This window comes from Simochromis diagramma, unplaced genomic scaffold, assembly GCF_900408965.1.
Source record: "Simochromis diagramma unplaced genomic scaffold, fSimDia1.1 OVJJ01000334.1, whole genome shotgun sequence".
In the NCBI taxonomy this organism is placed as follows: Eukaryota; Metazoa; Chordata; class Actinopteri; order Cichliformes; family Cichlidae; genus Simochromis; species Simochromis diagramma.
This window is the reverse complement of record NW_024386764.1, coordinates 7,160,554-7,186,778: the sequence shown is the minus strand read 5'-3', so window position 1 is coordinate 7,186,778 and position 26,225 is coordinate 7,160,554. Positions and strand designations below refer to the sequence as shown.

Sequence of the window (26,225 nt, the reverse complement as noted above, 5' to 3'; positions counted from 1 at the left end):
GGGAGTCCGCCACTGGCAGGGGAAGTGGTGGTGGGTGGAGATAGGCCTCCAAACCTTGGAGGGCCTAAGATGTCCCCAGAGAGGTGGCGCCTGACACCCAACCTGACATATAGACACAGAAATACAGGCACACACATATACAAACATCCATTCCCACCCTCATGCTCTCATATGCACTTACTCCACACTCAACCAACGTGGAGACAGACATAAAGAGACGCTGTACACACGATCACACTCCCCAAGCGTACTCTACAAACCGGGTCTAGGTACCCTTGCCCCTGGAGGGGGGAACTGCACCCAGACCCAGGTGGTGTTACCCTTTTCCCTGCGGTGGGGGGAGGCAGACCGCCCCGACTCCGCAGCAGCAGGGAGGCCCCACACTCCAGACCGCAGTCGGACGGCCAACTCCTCCTCCTAGCCCCCCCGCTCCAGCAGGTCGCAGAGAATGGGGGTGAGAGAAGACTCCAAACCTCCCTCCACCCGCTCATTGTAGTGTTGATGCATGTGTGTTCTAAGGTGCATTTAAAACCCAGGAGGGCATGGAGCTACCTGCCAGAGAGCAGCAGGTAAGCGCATGGTCCCTCCTGCTAGCCCTCAATGTCTACGTGTATTTAACATTGAGAGGTGGGCAACGACGCCAGGGGTGGGGTGTACACCCCTGGCGTCGTTGCCGTCGTTGGTGTTGGTATGGCGAGTAGCCTTCAATAATAGTAATAAATCACACAGCAATAGTACATTCATGTAGTTGTAAAGTATTCAGAATACATTACTTCTATAATCTTTGGTGGAATACATTTTAAAATTAACCTTCCCAACACTGTCAACAGGTTAGCACCTCATACCACAGTGCAGCAAAAGCAGTCTCATGAGCGCTGGGAGGGACAAGCCCAGAGCCCAAAACAGACAGTGCAGGAGATGACAAGGTTAGTAATTGTATGGTGAAAATTATACGTCTAGTTATCTTGATTGGCAAAAGAAGAGTAAATACAAAATCTGCTTCTCACATATAGGACATTTCCAAGATTTTTTTTTTCTTCAAAACTTCAATTTCTTTCATTACAGCTGTCTTGTGCCAGATGTTCTGTTGACCCACAGTGAGAGGCATCATTTCAGAAACACCAGGAAGACTGAAACTCATCGCCGGGATCAAGCAGGGCTCGTGATCTTCACCAGCAGCTCCCTCACAAGAAGGATAAACCCAGCATTTCATGAACACTGATGGAGACCTTTGCTTTGTGTAATGTTAGAAGTACTCAGATAATCCTCAGGGGGTCTGGACTTTTACATAATGTCATAGCTTTAAGTCCTGTAGAAAGTTAAATATATGTTGTGCTCTCTGGTTACTCTGGTATGAATGACTGAATTACTTTATGATAAATAACACACTATTGTCAAAAAAACAGTGAAAGAATTCCAGATCACAAGTTTTTAGTTCAAATACAAGTAACAACCTTTGACTTTAATCAGGTTTTATTTAATTGTGTCAGAGAAAACATCATGTGCTCTTCATGTAGCTGAGTACATTCAGTGTTTAAAACAGAAATTGTGCAGGTCTGAGATCAGCAGTTTTCTGAAACACCAAACGGAGGTACTGTTAATGCTGATGTATAGTGACACAGTTACAGGGGTGATTAATCCTTTTGACTTTTTGTTTTTAAATTTATCAATAAAACAGCTGCAGCTTTCACTGACAGCACATGTGGTACTTTAACCTTTGTACTGTTTTCTTCAGTTAATTTTGGAGTTACTACAAAGATTGAAGATATGGGATGATCTGTCTGCTGTCACTGGGTGGTGCTGAGGTCTGAATCTGAGGACGGCTTCTGTAATCACAAACAGAACAGAATCATCACAAACTGAAATATAAAGTTTATCTCTCAAATCTGAAATAGAGCTGATCCTTCTCTGTCCTCACACACTTGGGATCTGAAGTTGTTCAGTCCTACAGTTCTGCCAACAGCTGTTTATTTTTTATTTGTTTTAAAGGCCTTATATACTAACACATTTTCTAATATCATGTTTACCTTTGAGTTGTTGATGCTTTATACATGGACATCTGCAAAGATGAGATGATGGAGCAGGTTTCAGTCGAGGTTCAGTCTGCTGCTGCATCCTGGTCACAGCATAAGGTGTTATCAGCTCAGTATTGAACAAGAAATATTAATGTTTCAAATTATTTGTCCTAAAGGATGCAAGCTGTACAGAGTACTGCACATGTGACTTTGTGAACATATCTCATTAAAAATAATTCGGACAGTTTTTTAACCTGAATATTTGTAACAAACTCAGTAAAAAAAAAAAAATGCTTAAAAAATAATCAGAGGAAAAATGTAACATTTTAACTTAAGCTGACAAGCGGAAGTAGTTGGTTTCAGTACATAAGTATCGGGCTTTGCTATTTAATCCGTAGCTATAGAGATTGACAGACCACGTGACTTTCGCGCATTGCATGCCGGGAACTCGTGGCAAAACAATCCAAGTACCACATCAAATGCAAGCATTTGCAGCACCGCACAACGTTCACACAGAGGGACAAAATACGTTAGCGTGCTGCCCAACTTTCACCACGCTTATATTTATAATTATACGCTTCTTGGAGTGAGTGCATACACTCATGAAGTTTAGTAACTTCAGGTCACTGCAACAAGGCCAGGTACAGTTTACCGACGGATGGGTACAGGACCTTGAAATGCACTGTGTAGAAAGTAAAGACCATTGTACATATCATAAGTTTACCAGTCTCACAAATCGTCGTCATAAATACACATTCGTTAACAGTTTATTAATATAACCTTTGAGCCCAACGGTAATTAATTAGTAGTGGAAATAATTTCTGGTACCCATCACAGAAATGTAGCAGTGACAATAATATTGTATGCTGTAATCGTACTGGGCAATTAGTGATACAAAAAAACTGTTTTATCCTGTGAATAAAAGTATATGTTTTTGTCAATGTACCATGGTAATAACAGAAGCGAAACGCAATATTGTGTCAGGACAATTTACTATTTATGCACAATAAACAAAGGAACGACAATTTCTGTTCAGCGCCAGACTTGCTTGTAACCTATATCACCAATTATGTTAAGAAAAATGACGTATTAACTACAACAGAAGACTGACCTTTGTGGAAATGCTTGGAGCAGACTAACCTGTGAGCTGGAGTGTTCTGGGACGTTATATTTTGTCTTTGAATGGCTGCAATCCAGGCCACCCATCGCCTCTTTGTTACTTCGGAAACATGGCTCGAACAATTTCTCTTCAACGACGTAATCCGATAACAACCGATCTCTTTACCCGTCGGCTTTCCGTGGCTGTCATGCGACCGGCTATTGCAGTTAATAATACAACAGCTTCTTGCCATTTTTTGTGTTTCTTTTTATCGCTGTATAACTGATTTCAATTGAAAGCCTGCGTGCGCTAGTACCTCTTGCCACGAGTTCCCAGAATTCTTTGCGGTTTTACCCCTGAATGACGTCACATTTTCAATCTCTATTGACTAATGAGGGGTTACTGAAGTGCCAGGTTTTTAAAAGTTGGCGTTAATGTCGTTCCACATGTGGAAAGCGACAGAAAACATGCTGCTGTTTGCACATATTTAATAATCAGCTCTGCACAGGAGCAGAAGCAGAGTCCAGCCTGTTGCTCTTACAGTATAATACTCATAATAAAAGTACAGTAACCGTGGTTAGTCGCTGAGCAGCCCGGTGCGTTTCTCTTGATTTCTTTAGTCAGGGTAAATTCATTCACCTGCACAGGTTAGCTAAACGAACTTTACAAAACAAGTTTCCCCGACAGACGAGTGCTCATCTTAGCTAGCTAGGTAGGTACCAAAATTACGGATCAGCTTACAAACACATTTAACTTACCAAAAATAATGCGGTGGGGCCTCAGGTCCTCCTGTCCGGTAGTCCAATTTACTGAAGAACACCTCAGGCTGTCACTTTGAAATAGTCGGTAATGTAAACGCTGAACCTCTCAGCATCTGCCATTCCCGAACAGACACGTGCAGGTTTGTCCGTGACCGCAGCAGTTGTTGTGCCAAAAAGTGATTGTCTGCCAGAAACTGATTGCCGTCCGCGGGAGCGCGCGCAGCTGCTTAAAGCTGCAGCGCCCGGATTACTTGCGTTGCCAGCTACTTCCGTGCAACTGATATAACGTGGGGGAAAAAACCCCAAACACATTTATGCCTTTGTTATTAGGCAAAGGTATGCATTTATGGAGCTTTAACGTTTCTTGTAACCGAATTATGACGCTTAGTAGGTTGCTTTCAGTGTGTAGCGCAGTCACGAATGACTACACACATCACGATGGAATAATTAATGCCTACAGGTTTAGTATGTCTACTCTCGTTGTTCATATTTGTTATAAGACTGTCGAATAGCAGTTAAAACAATAAAGACCTATTGTGCCAGTATCACCATGACTCTTTCTTGTTTGTTCAGAATAACGACTGAGAACATGGCATTTTAGCGCTACCAAAAAGTGATTGTGGCCTATAACTTGTCACTGAAACAATATTTCGGCTTCAAACTTGTTGGATATATTCCAGAAGGGTTACATGTGATATATTATATCCCAAACACTCTCCAAGAACTGCTGAATAACTTGTACAGGAACAATAAAACTGATAATATGCCATTTTCAAGCTGCCAAAAAGTGATTGAGGACTATAACTTGTCACTGAAACAATATTTCTGCTTCAAACTTGGCGGATGTCAATTAGAAGGGTCATATGTCAAATATTACATCTCAAACAGTCCCTTAGAACTGCTGGGATAACCTGTAAAGGAACATTAACATTGATAATATGCCATTTTCAGCCTGCCAAAAAGTGATTGTGGCCTATATCTTGTTAATGAAATACTATTTCTGCTTCAAACTTGCTGCATTTCATTCTGAAGGGTCCTATGGGACATATTATATCTCAAACAGTCCCTTAGAACTGCTGAATGACCATTAAGGGAACGATAAAACTGATAATATGCAATTTCCAACCTGCCAAAAAGTGATTGCCACCTATATCTTGTCACTGAAACAATATTTCTGCTTCAAAATTGTTGGATATTCTCCAGAAGGGTTACATGTGACATATTATATCTCAAACGCTCTCCAAGAACTGCTGAATAACTTTTAAAAGAACATTAATACCGATAATATGTCATTTTCAACCTGTGCATAAAATGTCAAATTTCAAAAATGTTGTAATTCAAAAATAATACAAAAAAAGGATAATGGCCAAATGGAAACAGGTGGGAGGAGATCTGCTTAAACACATTAGGAACACCAAGTAATAGGAAAGACAAAACAAACGGTCATAAAAATGTCATTCCAATACAGCACTTATTAATTGAAACGAAAACCAAAAACAAATAACAATTACATCCAATTAAAGAAGAAACCACCAGTTAAGATAAACTAACAAATAGACCAGAAACAGGGGGTATAGCGGAAGCTCAACACCAGTAAACCATGGAACAACATATATATTAATTCTTTGCATACAGTAACTATGCTAACATGTTAGGAAACACAAAATAATTGAATCATCCACAAACAAATTGCAATCAAAGCTGAACTCTAATGTTGTGAACAACACAGAAACACACACAGCAACACGAACATAAATTAATGAATTAATAAACAAATAAACAACCAATAAATATTATAGGAGACGACGATACACAACAAGAAACATTTCAAAAACATTGAAACATTGACAGCGACCCTCTGACCAGCATGCTTCACAAACAAATGGGGTTTTTTTTGGTCTTGCGGGGCTTCTTGGCACAGCTCCTGTGGTACCACCATGGGTAAATCTTGCAGCCAGTATGAATTAGACAAAACAAAGTAACACGAGTATTTTGTTAAAAGTTTGAAGCAGAAATATTGTTTCAGTGACAAGTTATAGTCCACAATCACTTTTTGGCAGCTTGAAAATGGCATATTATCAGTGTTATTGTTCTTGTACAAGTTATTCAGCAGTTCTAAGGGACTGTTTGAGATATAATATTTGACATATGACCCATCTGAATGACATGCAGCAAGTTTGAAGCAGAAATAGTATTTCAGTGACAAGATATAGGCGGCAATCACTTTTTGGCAGGCTGAAAATGGCATATTATCAATGTTAATGTTACTTTAAAAGTTATTCAGCAGTTCTTGGAGAGTGTTTGGGATATAATATATCACATGTAACCCTTCTGGATGATATCCAAAAATTTTGAAGCAGAAATATTGTTTCAGTGACAAGATATAGTCCACAATCACTTTTTGGCAGGTTGAAAATGACATATTATCGGTATTAATGTTCTTTTAAAAGTTATTCAGCAGTTCTTGGAGAGCGTTTGAGATATAATATGTCACATGTAACCCTTCTGGAGAATATCCAACAATTTTGAAGCAGAAATATTGTTTCAGTGACAAGATATAGGCGGCAATCACTTTTTGGCAGGTTGGAAATTGCATATTATCAGTTTTATCGTTCCCTTAATGGTTATTCAGCAGTTCTAAGGGACTGTTTGAGATATAATATGTCACATAGGACCCTTCAGAATGACATGCAGCAAGTTTGAAGCAGAAATAGTATTTCATTAACAAGATATAGGTGTAACAGGGTCATAAATCACATTGTTATAATTACACAAAATGTGTTCTAAACCCCCAAACTGCTCCTTTTATACCTGACTTTTAGGACCTCCAAGCCTGTAGTTGTGTTCATTATCAGTTAGAGCCCCTCCTCATTCTTTTCTTCTTCTTCTTTGGTGCAATACTATAAATACAGTGTACCCCTTTTGCCTCTCCCCTTTTCCTACAATTCCCCTGTGGGAGAGGTGGGTATCATTTCTTTCCAACACCTTGAAACACACATAATTCATATTTAGCCACCCTGATGTTTATGATTGCGATGTTAGTTCAGTTATTGTCATTATTAAGCCTGTTTTTGTAAGATGTTATAAGTGTGTAGTATGTGTGTATCATAAATGTGTTTTAGGCACCATAAATGCTAGCATGAATATATACTCCTTGCTAGCTTGGGAGCTGTGGTGGGTTGAGCTAACCCTCTTCCCCACTGTTTGTATTTGGTCTAGGAGCTGAAGTGGGCAAATTATTTACTTGGAGGTCTTTCTTTCTTTTACCTTTTTTATCAGGTATGTCGGATTTCATGTTGTTGTTTTTGTTTTATCTTATGTCAAATATGTTACGTGTAAATGCATATTTTATGTTTAATGTAAAAATAAATGCCAGCCTTTTCCTACAATTCCCCTGTGGGAGAGGAGCTGAAGTGGGCAAATTATTTACTTGGAGGTCTTTCTTTCTTTTACCTTTTTTATCAGACACAACGCAGAATCACACCGGTTACATAGGCCACAATCACTTTTTGGCAGGTTGAAAATGACATATTATTGGTATTAATGTTATTTTAAAAGTTTTTCAGCAGTTCTTGGAAGGTGTTTGAGATATAATATGTCACATAGGACCCTTCTGAATGACATCCACCAAGTTTGAAGCAGAAATATTGTTTCAGTGACAAGATATAGGCCACAATCACTTTTTGGCAGGCTGAAAATGGCATATTATCAATGTTAATGTTCCTTTACAGGTTATCCAGCAGTTCTAAGGGACTGTTTGAGATGTAATATTTGACATATGACCCTTCTAATTGACATCCGCCAAGTTTGAAGCAGAAATATTGTTTCAGTGACAAGTTATAGTCCTCAATCACTTTTTGGCAGCTTGAAAATGGCATATTATCAGTTTTATTGTTCCTGTACAAGTTATTCAGCAGTTCTTGGAGAGTGTTTGGGATATAATATATCACATGTAACCCTTCTGGAATATATCCAACAAGTTTGAAGCCGAAATATTGTTTCAGTGACAAGTTATAGGCCACAATCACTTTTTGGTAGCGCTAAAATGCCATGTTCTCAGTCGTTATTCTGAACAAACAAGAAAGAGTCATGGTGATACTGGCACAATAGGTCTTTATTGTTTTAACTGCTATTCGACAGTCTTATAACAAATATGAACAACGAGAGTAGACATACTAAACCTGTAGGCATTAATTATTCCATCGTGATGTGTGTAGTCATTCGTGACTGCGCTACACACTGAAAGCAACCTACTAAGCGTCATAATTCGGTTACAAGAAACGTTAAAGCTCCATAAATGCATACCTTTGCCTAATAACAAAGGCATAAATGTGTTTGGGGTTTTTTCCCCCACGTTATATCAGTTGCACGGAAGTAGCTGGCAACGCAAGTAATCCGGGCGCTGCAGCTTTAAGCAGCTGCGCGCGCTCCCGCGGACGGCAATCAGTTTCTGGCAGACAATCACTTTTTGGCACAACACCGTCAGTGTTTTCTCCAGTTTTGGTCAGCATTATAATATATGCAAATACAACGGCTCGGTGTCATGGGGTCCCCAGGAAAAAAAAAAATTGTAAATGTAAAATAATAAAATAAATATTCTCCTGTAGCAATAACAAAGTGTAACATAAATTATTCAATAGCAATTACACAAGAATATCGAGGAATGCCTGCCTACAATTAAACACATTCACTTACCGAAAATCGGGGCATCTGCTGTGGCAAATGGGTGCAAGCCTTTTACCACAAACTTAGTCACTGCTCGGTGACATTCGTCTATCCTGGCCTGAAAGGAGACGCTACTGGTAGACTGCAGCGAGAACTGCCAGCATCTGAGCCAGACTCTGTCTCTCTCATCATGGTCACCTAAATGCACAGTAATGGCAGGTTTTGTAGTAAGGCAGATCGCGCTAACATAATATGCACTATTAGTTGATTATTTACCTGCCACATTAACGGGAGAGGACGTGCAAACGTTACCACCGCTGCTGGGTTGAGATTCACGAGTCCGGAGCGGAATTAAAAACACAACATTCGTTTAAGGTCATCGCATGTTTTGTGAGCAAATGCTTTTGCATATTCGTAGTGTTTCCTCCTGTCATGTATTGATATGGCTATGTCTTAATGTGATGACCTTTGAACCGGATGTGGTTGTCCGAAGGAAGCCCCGTTAAGTGGCTAGTTGTAAGATGGACAGTGTTCAATAAAGCAACATAAAGACCGTGCTTTATGTCCTGATTCAATTCAGAGTGCTCTGCCTAATTTAGTAATAAGGTGGGCACACAACAATGGCGACGAGGACGACACGGACCTGGATTTGTTTTTGTGAGTAGACCCAGCGGCGGCACGGTGTTAGCGAAAAACTTGTGGGCTAACATGGAAAAGTCGGGTATTCAACCGTTCGCCTGCTACACTGATCCAGCTACGCTCGGACCGAGATGGACGCGGTGGTTAACATCCTTCGAGTTGTTTGCTGATGGGAAAGGTCTTATTTTAACGGATGATGCTACAGACGCGATCAGACAGCGGAGACGCGCTCTTCTACTGCACATGGCCGGACAGGACGTGCAGTACGTCTTCTCCACTCTACCACAGACGGGAGAGGCAAAGGATTACACCGCTGCGGTGACTGCGCTCAACACTTATTTTGTCCCTCAAGTGAATGCAGCATACGCACGCCAAACTTTCCACAAATTGTCCCAAACACCAGGTGAGACTGTGTAACAATTTTGTAGACGTTTAAGGCGAGCTGCAAAAGACTGTGACTTTCAAGGTGACAATGATAACCAGATACGGGACGCTATCCTGAGTAAATGCACTTATGAATATGTACGGAGAAAGCTGCTTGAGGAGGGTCCAGGCTTAACTCGTTGGAGGTGGCTTCACACTGTGAACGCGTGGAGGAGCAGATGGCGGCGATGAGCGTCGCCGGGGAAAAGAAAGGAGAGGACACGGTCAGCCGGATTTTTACAGCAAAGAAAGAGAAGAACAACAGACCAAAAGGAAAAATGAAAGATGATAATAAAACAGACAGACAGTGTTACAGGTGTGGTTATACTGACCACATGGGCAAAGATCCCAAATGCCCAGCACGAGGACAAACATGTCACAAGTGTAATGGTAAGGACCACTTTTCAAAAATGTGTCGTACAAAAAGACAAAAGAAACAAAATGTGAATGCTGTTGAACAAGATGATTATGCATTTACTGTAAATGATGATAATGTACCTGAGAAACTTACCTTTTCTGTTGGGGGAATAGAGTTGAAAATGTTAGTTGACTCTGGAGCTACAAGTAATGTGATGGGAGAAAACATATGGGAAAAGCTAAAAGCTGAAAAGATAAAATGTCGCTCATATGTACCCAAAGAGCAGAGGAATTTATATGCATATTCCTCAGCACAGGCACTCACGGTTAAAGGTGCATTCAGATGTGAAATCAAGATTGGTGACAGGACTGAAGAGGCTGAATTTATTGTGATTAGAGGTAATGGTGAACCACTCCTGGGGAAAAAGAGTGTTGAAAATAGGTGAAAATGTGGCGGCTGTCACAGATTTAAAGCACACTCTTAAAGAAAAGTATCCAAAAGTGTTCAAAGGAGTAGGAAAGCTAAACACCAAACAGATCAGCCTGTACATTGATCCAAATGTGAAACCAGTAGCACAGCCACTGAGGCGCATACCTTATCATTTGAGGGATGCAGTGGAGAAAAAGATCAATGAACTAATCGACATGGACATTATAGAACGTGTAGAAGGACCTACACCTTGGGTAAATCCTGTAGTGGTACTCTCAAAGAAATGTGACAAAGATATCAGAATGTGCTTAGACATGAGAAAAGCAAATGAGGCAATAATCAGGGAAAGATACCCCATACCCACTGTGGATGAAATCTTGCAAGGACTAAACGGCTCTGCAATCTTCACCAAACTCGATCTCAAGTGGGGATACCATCAGCTAGAGCTTACCCCGGAGTCAAGAGAGATAACTACATTTGCAGTGCACAACGGAGTATACCGGTACAAAAGGCTAATATCTGGAGTCTCATCAGCTAGTGAGCAATATCAGCATGAGATCGCCAATGCACTAGCTGGCATTGAAGGAGTTGAGAACATTTCAGATGATGTAATCATACACACGCCAGACCAGGAAACACATGATAAGCGCCTGCATGCTGTGATGAAGAGACTCTGACTGTGGCCTGACACTAAACTCAGAGAAGTGTCAGTTCAACATGGACAGACTCGTGTTCATAGGAATACTGCTGACACAGAAAGGCATTGGCCCGACTGAAGAAAGAGTGAGAGCTGTGGTGGAAGCCCGAGAACCGAAGAATGCTACTGAGGTGAGAAGCTTTCTTGGACTGGTAGGCTTCAGTAGCAGGTTCATACCACAGTTTGCTACACTCTCTGAACCACTTAGACGTTTAACTCGAAAAGAAACTATGTTTACATTCGGGCCAGAACAAAAGCAAGCATTTGAAAGACTAAAGACTGAGTTAGCCAGAGCAGGTACCCTAGCCTATTTTGACAAAGAAGCCCCAACCAGAGTCATAGCAGATGCAAGCCCTGTAGGCTTGGGCGCAGTGCTAATACAAATACAGAACGGAGAAGAGGTACCAGTGTGCTACGTAAGTCGGAGTTTAACAGACTGTGAGCGAAGATATTCTCAAACAGAAAGAGAAGCCCTAGCACTAGTATAGGGCATGTGAGAGACTACATCCATATGTGTATGGCAGGAAGTTTGACCTCATCACAGACCACAAGCCATTAGAGGTCATTGTGAGGTAGTCAGACTCGAACGTCAAGGAAGGTGGTAGGGAAGCAGACTATGCAGACATTTTAGGTTTCCAAGGTGAGCAATTTATTTGCAGTGAACTTAATTTAATGTATAACTTAACAAAACTTCCCCCAAATCAATTCAAAAACTCAACATAACATGGCTCTGGTGACACAGCTCACCTCTCCTGCATCTGGTAGAGACTGGCTTTAAATAGGGCCATCAATTTCCCTCCAATTGCCCAGCCAGTACCACTCACTCAACTGAGGGATCTAAAACTCTACACAGATTATCTAAAAACACAAAACCTCTACACACTTCTAACATGCACATTTACACAACTAAATGGCAGTATTAACAAAAGGAAAAACATTCAACAAATCCCTTTAAACATTAACACAGACAAAAGGAAGCATCTCTCTGGAAAAGGAAACCCCTCCACATGGTTTGACCTGATGATGTCATGTGTGACATGATCAGGACTTTAAAATGAGGAAATGCCAAGCGGGCGTTTCCCCACACCTGACACTCATGATGACTGAAAAGACAAACAGAGTAAGTATGAACAAATGACTTAATCTGTAACATAATAAAGTATAAAGAAACATAACTTAGTATTTGTCTTAATTTGCAGAATGTTTGATTTGCCGGCAACAAAACGCTTACACAAACAAACCCGGGATAGTGAGTGAAGCAATGTTACTTGACAAATAGCAAATCATAGCAAATACATAGAAACAGAATAATGTGTACAATGTGCAAAAAAAGGTAAACACATATGGGACAAATGGAGAGAATTGCAACTGCTTCTCCACTTTGTCACAGTCATATACAGCCAGAAATCTAAACCTTGTGCACGCATAGAAAGATGGGTTCTCAGACTGCAACCATATGACTTTAAAGTAGTGCACATTGCGGGAAAACAGAACATTGCGGATTCACTGTCAAGACTGCTGTCTGACACCACGTCAAAAGAGACACATAAGCATGTATCTGAAGAATATGTGAGATTTGTTGCAGTTAATGCTACTCCAAAAGCACTCACAACAAGAGAGGTTGAAGAAGCCTCTGCTACAGACTCAGACTTAACAGAAGTGCGAAGAGCTATTGAAAATGGACACTTTGAAAAATGCAAAACATATGCACCCATTGCAAATGAACTGTGTGTCATCGGCTACATAGTTTTGCGGGGAACTCGCATTGTATTGCCAGAAAACCTCAGAGCTCAAGCACTGTCACTAGCTCATGAAGGACATTTAGGAATTGTTGGAACCAAACAGCATCTCAGAACAAAAGTTTGGTGGCCAGGGATGGACAAAGCTGCAGAAAAGTTTTGTAAAGCTTGTCACGGATGTCAAATAGTAGCCAGACCAGATCCACCTGAACCACTGAGAAACACACTTTTACCGGATGGACCATGGCGAGATGTGGCGGTAGACTTACTGGGACCGCTACCTTCGAATCACTCAATACTTGTACTGATAGATTACTACAGTCGGTACTATGAGTATGATGTAATGTCATCTACAACTGCTGAAAAAGTCACTGACTCTATTGACTGTATATTTAGCAGACATGGGCTACCAGTTACCATCAAATCTGATAACGGCCCACAGTTCAAATCTGAGCTGTTCAGAGAATATTGTGAAACTAATGGAATCAAACATATAAGAACTACACCAAAATGGGCTCAAGCAAATAGAGAAGTGGAACGAGAAGGACACTATGACACAATACCTGAAAGGGAGGAAGGTGAAAAACCCACAAAGACTGACACCTTCACTTCAACACCACAAGAGGGCTCCCAGGGGCCAGAGAGACCAAGTAGATCACAGAGGGCTAAAAAGATACCCGAGAGGTTTCGTGATTTTGTGGTGAAATGAACTATAATATGTTAAGGTGAAGAGGTAACTTAAAGTTGGCAAGTTTCAAGTTCATATGTGTATTTCGACATGTATATATTGAAAAAAGAAAGGTACATGTGTGGTGAGACAGTTAGATTATATACTTGTTAGAAAGTAAGACAAGAAGAATGTTCAATGTTGGGAGAAAAAAAGACATCAAAGTTATTACAACTAAAGTTTGAATCTAAGGAAAAGGGGGATGTCATGTATTGATATGGCTATATCTTAATGTGATGACCTTTGAACCGGATGTGGTTGTCCGAAGGAAGCCCCGTTAAGTGGCTAGTTGTAAGATGGACAGTGTTCAATAAAGCAACATAAAGACCGTGCTTTATGTCCTGATTCAATTCAGAGTGCTCTGCCTAATTTAGTAATAAGGTGGGCACACAACACCTCCCTTAAATGAAATATCTACTTTGCAAGTTGCCCTGTTGTCATCCGTTCTCGTAAAGTATAACCAAACTTTTGAGCATTTGAGCCGCCATGTTTCCTGCCAGGTAAATGACGCTCCACAACGTGGTGACGTCATTCGGGGCGACTGGAATCGATAAGGGAATCGTTTGCAAAAATGGCAAACAATTCCAAGGAATTGAAACAGTGGGAACCGGTTCTCAACAAGAACCGGTTTTCGATACCCATCCCTAGTAGTGACGGTTTTAGTAGTAGGGGAACTGGTGAAGCGGGGAAATTACAGTCATTATTCTCACCTGTCCCAAAACACACAGCCTCTGAAAAAACAGTCCCAAAGTCAGAGATGGTGGAAAAATTGTCCTTTTTATTCACCACACCTGGCTGCTTTAATGTCCCTAAATCCGGCTGGGGGGTAGCAAAAAGTAGCAAAAAAGGAAAGTTTGAAGTCTAATCTTAAAAGTAGAAATAGTGTCTGTCTCCCAAATCTAAATTGGAAGCTGGTTCCACAGAAGAGGGACCTGAAAACTCCCATTCTACTTTTAAATACTCTAGGAACAACCAGTAAACCTGCATTGCGATAGCGAAGTGCTCTAATAGGGTGATAAAGTACTACAAGGTCATTAAGATAAGATGGGGCCTAATTATTTAAGAGGAGCAAGATTTTGAGTTCAATTCTGGATTTAACAGGGAGCCAATGAAGAGAAGCCAATATAGGATAAATATGCTCTCTCTTTCTAGTCCCTGTCAGGACTCTTGCTGCAGCATTTCGGATAAACTGAAAGATTTTCAGAGAGTATTTAAGACATCCAGATAATAATGAATTACAGTAGTCCAGCCTAGAAGTAATATATATATGTAATAATATGCATGAACTAGTTTTTTAGCATCACTCTGAGATAAGATAAGATAAGATAAGATAACCTTTATTAGTCCCACATGTGGGAAATTTGTTTTGTCACAGCAGGAAGTGGACAGTGCAAAAGTTATGAGGCAAAAATTAGAATACAATAAGAATAAATACAGTACACAACTGTACAGAATAGAATAAAATACTATATACAGTAGAATAAAATAAAATAAATATACAATAAGATAAAAATAGAATACAAATACAAATACTATATACAACTGAGTAAAAAATACAACGATGACAGAAAGGATTATTGCACTTAGTATTATTGCATATGTATGGATGTGTGTGCTTGATCAGTTAAAGTCTTTATTATGGAGTCTGACAGCAGTGGGGAGGAAAGACCTGCGAAATCTCTCCGTCCCACACCGTGGGTGCCGCAGTCTCCCACTGAAGGAGCTGCTCAGTGCTGTCACAGTCTGCTGCATGGGGTGGGAGATGTTGTCCAACAGGGATGACAGCTTAGCCGCCGTTCTCCTGTCACTCACCACCTCCACTGGGTCCAGAGGGCATCCTAGAACAGAGCTGGCCCTTCGGATCACCCTGTTCAGTCTCTTCCTGTCCCCAGCAGAGATGCTGCCGCCCCAGCAGACCACGCCATAAAAGATAGCAGAAGCCACAACAGAGTCATAGAAGGTCTTCAGGAGTGGGCCCTCCACTCCAAACGACCTGAGTCTCCGCAGCAGGTACAGCCTGCTCTGCCCTTTCCTGTAGAGGGCGTCTGAGTTATGAGTCCAGTCCAGTCTATTGTTCAGATGAACACCAAGGTACCTGTAGCTGTCCACAGCCTCAATGTCCATACCTTGGATGTTCAGTGGTTGCAGTGGAGAATGCTTGTGCCTGCGGAAGTCTACCACCAGTTCCTTGGTTTTACTGGCATTGATCTGGAGGTAGTTCAGCTGGCACCAGTCCACAAAGTCTTGGGTCAGACCTCTGTACTCCTTGTCGTCCCCATCAGTGATGAGGCCGACTATTGCAGAGTCATCAGAGAACTTCTGCAGGAAGCACTGGGTGGAATTGTGGGAGAAGTCTGCAGTGTAGATGGTGAAGAGGAACGGAGCCAGAACCGTTCCCTGTGGGGCCCCCGTACTGCAGACGACCCTGTCCGACACACAGCCCTGAGTCCTCACATACTGTGGTCGGTCGGTGAGGTAGTCCAGGATCCAGGTAGTGAGATGATGGTCCACTCCAGAGTTCACCAGCTTGTCCTTTAGAACCGAGGGAAGAATGGTGTTGAAGGCACTGGAGAAATCAAAGAACATGATTCTCACAGTGCTTCCAGGATATTTCTAATTTTAGAGATGTTGTGCAAAAAGCAGTCCTACATATTTGTTTAATATGTGCATTGAAGGACATATCCTGGTCAAAATGACTCCAAGGCTCCTCACATTGTTACTGGAGGCCAAGGTAATGCCATCCAGAGTAAGAATCTGGTTAGAGACCATATTTCTAAGATTTTCAGGGCCGAGTACAATAACCTTAATTTGATCTGAATTAAGAAGCAGAAAATTAGAGACCATCCAGGTCTTTATGTCTTTAAGACATTCCTGCAGTTTAACTAATTGGTGTGGTTTATCTGGCTTCATAGATAGAGTTGCGTGTCATCTGCATAATGTTGAGATTAAATAATTTGAAGTGCCTGAATTCTATGCTTTATATTAACTAAAATGCTATATAACCACATAGTGTAGTATTAAGTGGACATGGCCCTGAAAAATAAAGGTGTTAGACTATGTGCCCTTGGGGGGGGGGGGTTAAATGCTGTAGACTCTCGCTCACGCTTTCCTGGGGAAAAGTACATAAAAGGGGACCATCTTCTAGTGGTATGTTACTGAGACACTGATGTTTACACTAGAAAAAGAGAGCTTCTGTAATAAAACTGTTAGGGGCACACCACCATTACTAGTTAATGTTAAAGGGATAGTTGGCTCAACAGTGCTCTGACTTTTTGTCAGCCTGGCTACAGAGCTGAAGAGAAACCTGGGGTTGTTCTTATTTTCTTCAATCAGTGATGAATAGTAAGATGTTCTGGCTTTGCGGAGGGCTTTCTTATAAAGCAGCAAACTATTTCTCCAGGGTAAATGATGATCTTCTAAATTTGTGATACACCATTTCCTCTCCAGATTACGAGTCATCTGCTTTAGGGTACGTGTTTGAGAATTATACCACGGAGTCAGGTACTTCTGATTTGAGGCCTTCGTTTTCACTGGAGCTACAGTATCCAGAGTTGTACGTAGTAAGAAGGTAAAATTATTAACAAGATGATCGACCTCTGTTGGGGTAGCGTTCAGGTAGCTGCTCTGCTCTGTGTTGATACAGGGCATTGAAGATGATAACAGTAACTTAAACTTAGTTACAGCACTTTCCAAAAGACATCTAATGTGATGAAGTCTACTCCCCACTGCTGTTTGATCAATAATTGTAAATTTAAATGTTATCAGGAAATGATCAGACAGGAGAGGGTTCTCAGGAAACACTGTTAAATGTTCAGTTTAAAGTGGTGGGTGGGTTCTTTTACATTTCAAGAGAAGCCAATTGAGTCTAATAACAGATTAAATGACATGTTGAGGCTGTCATTTTTAGCATCTACATGGATGTTAAAATCACCGACAATAATTATTTTATCTGAGCTCAGAACTAAATCAGATAAAAAGTCTGAGAAATCAGACAGAAACTCTGTGTAAGGCCCAGGTGGACGATAGATGATCACAAGACTGGTTTCTGAGTTTTACAGCTGGGGTGGACAAGGCTATCAGGCTTTCAAATTAATTAAAAGTCTGTCTGGGTATTTGGTTAATTAATAGGCTGGTGTGAAAAATTGCTGCCACACCGCCCCCTCGGCCTGTGCTTCGAGATTTCTGGTAGTTAGAATGACTCAGGGGTGTTGATTCATTTAAACTAACATAATCATCCTGCTGCAACCAGGTTTCTGTAAGGCAGAGTAAATTGATTTGTTGATCAATTATTAAGTCATGTATTAACAGAAACTTGGAAGAGAGAGACCTAATGTTTAATAATCCACATTTCACTGTTTTACTCTTTGGTACAGATGTGGATACTGTATTGTTCTTTCTTTGTGATTTTTTATGTTTAAGTCATTTTTTGCTGGTTTTTAGTTAGTTTTTTGTCTTTTTGCCTCTGTGGAGGCAGATTTCTTTTCTCATGTATTAATCACATATTTAATCATATCACATTAGTTATAGTAATATCACTTTCTCACTTTACTATAGTAAGAGCACTCCTGTCACCAGTTTGCATGTATGTGGAATGTTAACGCAGTGAGGCAATTTTAATGGGAGACGATAAACAGATAGTGGGACTCCTTCAGCTTATCAGGGATGTAAATCCTTAGGTGATGGCCAAGCAGAAAACAAGGTCATAATTCTCTCTGTGAGGGAGGAGGTATAGCCTCTCTTTTATGTACAAATTTAAAGTCAGATTATGATATTGAAATAAATCGTGTTTTCAGCAGATGCCTTGTGTGAATTTCCTAAATCAAGCAAATTGAGTTTGTCACTACATCTTGAAACAAGTTATATTTTGAGAGAAATCTGGTGAGAGACCAAATGCAGGCTATTTTAAGAGTTATTCTTTCCATTTTAGGATTTATGTAGTAATATAGACACGGTTATATGGTTATTTTCAATTTAAGTTTATAATCTAAAATCAAGGTTTAGAAACAAGTAAATCATTTTGAAAACAAGACATATTATATGGCCTGTATAAAAATAAGATTTTAAATCATGGCAAGCACCAAATAATTTGTAGTGCACTACCCACAGCATGTTACCATAGGTGAGGGTAGGGATGAAGATCGATCGGTAAATCAAGAGTTTCGCTTTTATACTCAGCTCTCGCTTCACCACAACAGAGCGGTACAGTGTCCCGGCTTCTCACAAAAGAAAACATCTGGGTCTGCACTCCCTGCCCAGTGCGTGCTCCCGACGCAGGGAGCGCAGGAACACAAATTCTGTCGAGGATAACTACCTTGGCACCACCGTTCGCTTTTGCAGAAATTAAACTGAAAGTGTCCAACCAGAAAAGTTCTTAGAATAAAACCCGTTGTCTGGTGTTTTATTGTATCTCCTTTCAGTTCAAAACAAATAAAACATGAGTCATTAGTTAAGTTTGAAATTCTTCCCATCCGTGCGTCATGAACCGAGTGAGCGTCTGGTGATAATATTTTGATGTCTGCCCTTGGGTCCACTTCCACATAGGCCTCCGGGCACCTGTGACACAGTGCTCCAAGCAAACCGTGTTCACCTCTGAACATTACCCATAAATATTCATAATAATCTGAACGTTATTCAAGAGAAAATTAACATTATTGATATTTGATCTTAATCGCTTCTCCCAAAACAATAAGCATCAATTTAAGAGTGTGAGATGAGGCGGAGAGGCTAAAACAAACTGGTCTGTGCATCGTCACATGCTACAGTTTTCCAGCTTCTTCTCAAGAAGCGTAAGTACGAAACAATCTTACTGGTTCTTCAGCTATTCAATTAAAAGGACGATTCATTAATATATATAATAAATATATACAATATAAACTAGCACACATAATAATAGTAGTAACGATAAAGAAACTCTTCACAGCATTAATGACACAGCAGTAAGGGAAATCAGTCCAGTTTCCAAGCCTGTTCAAAATGCAAAGACAAATCTTCCACTTTAAGGGTGTACACTGGGCGATAGCACATGTGTAACCTTAAGTCTCTAGAGAGGGTGTGAACCACATTTTATTTTTAATTTAATAATGAAATGGTGAAAAAGTTTCATTTTATTCCTGTGAAAGGGAAAAAACTGTAAAACATTTTTATAAAGAAGCCCAAAGACTGGTTAAAAATATGTCTGTCTCACATACAGAATGTAAAGCATAGAGTCATAGCTTTATCCATTAGAAACAAAACAAGATTGGTTAAGTTCCTATGTATAGCATGTTGATGTGCTTTACACCTTTTTTATTTTATTTTTTTGAAATGTCAGAAACAAAAGAAACACAAATTTTTGTTACAAATGAAAACTCTCTTCTCTAACACATTGAAACAGGAACAGTTAAATGATGCTCCGAATCTAAATGCTCAGAAATCAGAGATCCAGGGCTGTCTTGAGCTCTTTGTTCTGTGGTGCATTGTCCTGGAAATACAGGTCAGCATACTGCAGGATGTGATCAACAGCACTGAGAAGCAGCACATCTGTGTTTACATCCAGGTCCAGCTCTGACGAGTAGTTTTTCACTGGAACGATGTAGGAGGTGGACATGCCCAACAGAGCGGCGGCTTTACCCATCTGCAAACACACAGACACATGTACACCTCCAGCGTTTAGTTTCTTCAGCTGATTAAGAACAACACCAAACACAATCAGCATCTCCTTAAGATGATCATCTCAGTGTGATCTGTGAGGAAAGTTGTTCTAACGTCACACTGACTCTAAACTCTTGTTGTTTGTATTCAGAAAATCAAACAAAGTCAAATCTTTTCAAGTTTTACATTTACATTGCTGTTTGCAGGATTTATCCTATTCTCATTTGTGGAGCAGTTACAGTATATGAACATTTCTTGAACTGTATTTGGGTTGTTTTAACTTACCACATCCTGAATTGTGCGGCTCTCATAAACACCAGTGACATTTTTGGCTGTTTGCAAACAAACTTGGTCCACGTGGGTGAGCAGCGCCACCTGGTGAACACCTAAAGAACAGAAACACACTGTTGTGATGAAGACTTACAAAGACAATGCGAATCCTTTAAAGATTGTGCTCAGTTCATTTGTTCTATAGATAAACATTTGCTCAGCTTTCTTTGTTGTCTTTCTGACCTGATGCAGCGTTCACCATCGTCTTTATACTTTTTCACTAACTCATCTACATAAGGTGTTTTAAAGTGCCGCGGCGTTTTATCTCGAAACAACATCTGTAATCTCCACATTTTGACTTTTTTCTTGAAATTCAGGCTTTATTCTCAAAATGATCAATAACAATCTGCTCTTAATATAGCTCTAATACTCTGTCATACTGGACCCTATTTAAAAAAAACACACAAAAAAAAGAAGAAGAAAAAAATCACACAATCTAAAATGATTTCTTCTGTTATTATATGTTCACATAAAACCTGAAACCCATTTAGTTTTAGCCTAATTCATACAAAGAAAAAAAATCACTAACAATGTAGAAAAAAAGAGTATTAGGAACATTATTAAAGAGCAGCTGCACTGAGGCAAAAGTCAGCTAACTCAAGCAACACAACCTTTAACGTCAGGCTCTGTGTAAACGTGTGTCTGCGGCTCACCCAGGTCACTGATGTGCTTTCTGAGCTGTTTAAATGTGGTGCTCAGGCCTTTGGGGTAAGTTGTGATTTTTGAGGCGTCCACCACAAAGGCAACACAGTGGACTTTGTCTTTAAGGCTCGGCCTCTTCACATAGCCCACAGTTTCTGAGGCCGAGACTGGCTGGTCTGGGCTAAACTGGAAGAGAGAAAGTATTTTAAGTTATTAAAAAAGAAAAAGTATTAAAAAGAACTATGCTGTGTGCCTTCATGTACACAATTCTACATGTTGGCACAAACCATAAGGTACAGCTATGGGTGATGGTGATCCCAGTTGTTTTACTAGTCAGAGAAGTTGGGAAACTGATTTGTTTTGTTGTTTCTTTTACATCACAGGACTATATGACCAGTCAGCTGATCATCACTGTTCTTTAGTTTACCCTGATGGGAACAAATATCGGACATTAAAAAGGGGTTTGGAGCTGCTGTTGACTTTCTGGGTGATTTGACGTTGCTCCTGCTCCTCATTTCCTCTAGTTGCTCCAGCTTTCTCCCACTTAACCTAGCATGTGTTTCTAAAGCCAAGCCTAAATTAGCTGTGGGCATTAGCTCTGTGATGGATTAATGACATGTCCTGGGTGAAACCTGGCTCTTTCCCACTCTCAGCATGACGGGATAAAGGAGTTATTGCTGATTCATAGGGAACAAAAAGTGCGCAGCTTCACTGACAAGGACCACAACCTCAAACACGGTTAAATAAAGTTTGATAGTAGATGAATGAAAGATGGATGGGGTGAGCGATGAACTACGCCTGAGACCACAGTTGGAGTTAGGCCTCACTGAACATCTGAGGCTAGTGAGGCAGGGTGACAAACTGAGAGTGAGTGAGGCAGGGTGGGGCACTGAAACGAGAACAAACAGGGCAAGGCATGCTTACCTTGTGTCCTTCAGGAACATGGCCTTTAACGACTGACAGGATGTCATGAAGAGTCAGTCCGGTGATCCCGTCTTCACTCATACCCATGGTATCACACAGCACCAGCCCAGTATGATCCTCACCCTTCTTACCCCGAATGTTGAAGGACTGCAGCTGGCACACACAAAAAGGAAGTTAATAGGACAGAAACCTAAAGTTTAGTTTCATTGACATGGATGAAGAGAGGCCTTGTGGATGCTTTCCCTTTTTGAAATGCTTAAATAATCTCATGAAACTAGATGAGGATCTCTGTGTTTATTTTTCCACTTATTTAAAATACATGCAGATGCTCCTCGTGTACCTTTTTGGTAAAACCGGATGAGAAGGAGCCCACCATGGCCCGGTTGGTGACTCTTCCGTTAAACACAGACTGGACTGAACTGATGAAGCTCGACTTTCCAGAACTGACCGGGCCCAGGAGGAGAACCCGGGCCTGAGGCACCTCCTCACAGCTCCGTCTGTAGGAGGTGATTGTCTCCATCAAGCTTGTCTTTTGCCTGGGTTCAGTGATACATTCAGTGACTCATTGTGTTTGAAAGTTTAAAAATGCACTTACTTGACATCTACTAGTTCCTGCTAGTTGAACAGGAGCTCATTGAACAGCACAACTGTACTCACTCTTCTGTCCAGTCCATGTTTCTCCAGGGAGATTCCAACTTCAGTTGACCTCCTGAAAAAAAATGTAGGAATTGCGGTTTGACAAAATAGCCAGTATTTGTTGTATTTATATAAAGTTCTAACATTCATCGAGGCTAGGGTTAAAAGCAGTGGCATTCAGTGACTTCAGCAAAGACCCCCCCCCAAAGAGAATAAATAAAAATAAAATAAAAAATAATACCAAAAAAACACTTTCCTCCTGTCTTTGAAAATTCGACTAGTATCAAACATACCATTCTGACAGCTTTTTCCTGAACTCTTCCTGGGTGTCCTCCCCTTTGGCCACTCCTTCCTGGCTAAAGAATTGTAAAATTATATTACTACTATAGCTGTCATCTAACTAAACTTAGTTAATTTACTATTTGCTGACAATGGTGGAGGATTTTTTCAGACCCATTACTTTAGCAAAAGTAACAATAAAACACAAAGAAAACACTTCACTACACATAAAACTGTATTACTAATAACTCACAAAAAATAAGCAAAAATAATTATTCTACAGAAAAATGTAGTTGTTGTCCTTGTCTTTTTTAAAAGAAAGGAAAAAACACATTTTAACCAGCTCAGAAACACAGGCCTACATCTTAATTTTAAAAAGTGTAACAAATATATTTAATATATAAAAATCACCCAGAACCAGTACTTTAGCAAAAGGGCAAGAGACGGGCTACACCCTGGACAGGTCGCCAGTCTGTCACAGGACTAATACCCCATTCGGATTTCAGCAGCTCCGTAATCAAGCAGTTCATTCTGCTTCCAGAGATAATAAACAATTGTGACCACAAGATGGCAGTAATGCAAAGAATGAATGGCAACAGGCATTAGAGAAGCTTCATGTCAGAATGATGTTTAAGATGAAAGAAAAAAAACAACTTTGTTATGTTGTAACTGATGTCTGTTTTTTAGATTTCACCAGATAAGCACTGCTTGTCTTTCTTGCCCTGATTGAATGCCACTGATTAAAATGACTTTGTAACCAAAAAAAGAAAGAACAAAATGTCCAACTTTATTATCAGAATCACTATTAATCCCTGAGGAAATCATAAATCTCCAAAGCTATTTGCACTTTGTGTAAAGACAGCTTCACAGTAGCGTGGTGAAACACAGGACTTGAGATGTTAAAGGTTTCTCATACTTATTTGGGTCTTTGACAAAAGAACTTTGTGTAAAAGGAGGCTCACCCAAGAATGTGAACTGAGGTCTTGGTTCTCTTGTCTCTGAACTATCTGTGACTTCGCTGTTATCATCTCTGGTGAGAGTTGTTGTGCCAAAAGCAGGTTGGACTGAAGTAGTTGGAGCTGCTGTCAGTGTTGTCAATCCATTAGAACTTGAAGGTTTGGTTGTAAGTACTGGAATTCCAAAGCTAAAGCCACTAATAAAAAAAAGTACACATTAGAGGAAGACCCCTTAACTAATTTAAAGAACAGCATGAAACTTTAAGTTTTTTAGTCTGACATGCTACACTTAAAACACAATATCAGCAACCCCAAAACATGAGTCTGAAAAGCAGAAACGAAATAAAACGTTGTGATAGAGCCAGGTTCAGGTGTGTGAGTCACAAGTTAATCTGGCTGTAGGCTATGGCACTTGGCCACAGGTGGCGCTAGTTGGCTCCATTTGAGTGCACAAAAAGGTAAAGTGCACGCTTTAGGTGCGGAGGGAATTGCTCAGAGTAATAAAACGTATATAAAACGAATATAATGAAGACTAGACTCTCTGGATCGTTGACTCTTGCTGTCTTGTGAACATTTGTTTGTTTGTTTTCGACAAACCAGGTAAGTTTACCTGGTTTTGACATAACACCAGGTAAACTTTGAAGTTTTAAATATTTTTTGTTGAATTTCTAACATTTGTTTGTGCAGCCAGGTCTTTTCCCTTCCTGTTATTTGACGGTATATCACACTGACTGCTATGGGCCACAGTGACAGCACTACAGCTGTCACTCATCTTTGCAAGAGTGAATCTTCTCATATTAACTATCAAACTTTGTAATACTAAAAGTTGCGAACTTACCTGTTTTTTTCTTTAACAGACGAGAACATAACTCCTGTGTGTAGATGTTACCAGCAGCTGCAGCTCAGGACACACCGCAAATGAAAGAGCCACTGCCTTTTCCGTAGAAAAGAAAACGAAACTTAAACTGTCAAACAAACACCAGTAATGCGAATCTGAGTGTTACACGCTCGTAGGCGGGGTTTGTTGCGTTGTGGAGTTGGATTGGTACTAATGAAGTTAAAGCTGCAGAAGCAGATGCGCAAGACACAGCAAACAAACGAAATCGCAAGAAGCAAGAAAAGAAGTAGCTAGCTGGCCAAATCTGCCTAGCAACCTAGCTACATTTTCCAAGGCTAAAACAGGCTGTTGTTCCTGCATCATCATAATAAAAAGGATCAAACCAACATCAACAAACATCAAGTGATCTAATTTAGCTAATAGCAAACACGATAATCTATTTATTATACTGTTTAAATGAATAAATAAAACACTTAAAATGCTTACCACTTGCTCCAGAAGCGAGTTTTACATAAACAAGAGCACTTTTGTTCTATTTCCCCACCTTGCAAATCTATGACATCAACAAAACATGATTGGTCCACTGACCAACAGCAAACACATTGTTGTGCACTCTCTCAGTCTGGTACTTTTACTGGCACAGACACACACACACTGTAAGTGCAAAAATAATATCACATAGCAACAATCAGTAATATATTGAAGCTTTTGAGCAACGTGGACAGTAACTGCAGTCAGAGCTTTGGAAACTTTTAGACCTACGTGTATTTAATCTCATGCTACAAACTCACACCGTCTTCTTCATCTACGTTTGCCAAAGTAATGTAAAGACAACAGTAAGCTGGTAAGCAGCAAAAGAGAGAAAATAACTACAGGTTGTTTCCAGTGGACTTATATATATAGCCTACCATAAACACATAGTATAATATGACTGCATACTTTCAATATATAAGCGGTAATAGTCTTTAAGTCCTTTACAAAAACTATTAGGACTGTTATCACTAATTGGTAAAATTACAAAATGCTGGAATATTGTAGGCTTATAGTTTGTTTTATTTATTATTTATATACAAATCTACATGGCCCTGTGTAAAGTGATCCCCCATATAGCATAAATTAAATGTGGTTTTTGAGTTCAATTTCTTGTACACTTGGGTTCTGCAGCAGGACAATGATCCAAAACGCACCAGCAAGTCCAGCTCTGAATGGCTTAAAAAAAGTCTTCATTCAGGTCAGGACTTTGACTAAGTCCTGAACTGAATCTGACTGAGATGCTGTGTCACGAACTTAAAAAGGCGATTCCTGCTCGAAACCCTCCAATGTGGCTGAATTACAACAATTCTGCATAAACGAGTCACAAGGCCATGTAGGTTTGGATCTTGTTTCCCCTTAATAATAAACACCTTCATTTAGAAACTGCATTTTGTGTTTATTTGTG

The 26,225-nt window shown here is 40.2% G+C and overlaps 1 protein-coding gene and 1 long non-coding RNA gene across 6 annotated transcripts; both read right to left on the bottom strand.

Annotated features, from left to right (window-relative positions):
- Positions 1 to 1,037: 1,037 nt before the first annotated feature.
- Positions 1,038 to 4,275, bottom strand: LOC120735018. The gene is made up of 3 exons (XR_005696161.1): positions 3,873 to 4,275; positions 2,028 to 2,116; positions 1,038 to 1,826 (listed from the first exon to the last, which is right to left on the bottom strand). It is a non-coding gene; the product is annotated as an uncharacterized LOC120735018 (long non-coding RNA).
- A 15,405-nt stretch (positions 4,276 to 19,680) lies between these two features.
- On the bottom strand, positions 19,681 to 24,997 carry ifi44g (interferon induced protein 44g). Of its 5 annotated transcripts, none has more exons than XM_040034177.1 (9): positions 24,788 to 24,997; positions 23,956 to 24,146; positions 23,008 to 23,070; positions 22,736 to 22,787; positions 22,419 to 22,614; positions 22,079 to 22,225; positions 21,166 to 21,340; positions 20,468 to 20,568; positions 19,681 to 20,165 (listed from the first exon to the last, which is right to left on the bottom strand). In XM_040034177.1, the coding sequence occupies exons 1-9, from the start codon at positions 24,814 to 24,816 to the stop codon at positions 19,965 to 19,967; spliced, it is 1,155 nt and encodes a 384-aa protein (XP_039890111.1). In that variant the 5' UTR covers positions 24,817 to 24,997; the 3' UTR covers positions 19,681 to 19,964. The 5 variants fall into 5 exon arrangements, with proteins under 5 accessions (XP_039890111.1, XP_039890093.1, XP_039890103.1 ...); XM_040034159.1 differs by having other exon boundaries at positions 22,079 to 22,231; positions 24,788 to 24,977; XM_040034169.1 differs by having other exon boundaries at positions 22,079 to 22,231; positions 22,736 to 22,780; positions 23,007 to 23,070; positions 24,788 to 24,976.
- Between the last annotated feature and the right edge of the window lie 1,228 nt (positions 24,998 to 26,225).

Excerpts from the sequence above, each read along its gene's own strand:
- ifi44g (XM_040034159.1), bottom strand. The coding sequence starts at position 24,816 with ATGTTCTCGTCTGTTAAAGAAAAAAACAG. Across the intron at positions 22,788-23,007 it reads AGGAAAAAGCTGTCAGAATG|GAGGTCAACTGAAGTTGGAA; the intron begins GTATGTTTGATA and ends ATTTTTTTTCAG. Across the intron at positions 20,166-20,467 it reads GCCGCACAATTCAGGATGTG|ATGGGTAAAGCCGCCGCTCT; the intron begins GTAAGTTAAAAC and ends GTGTGTTTGCAG.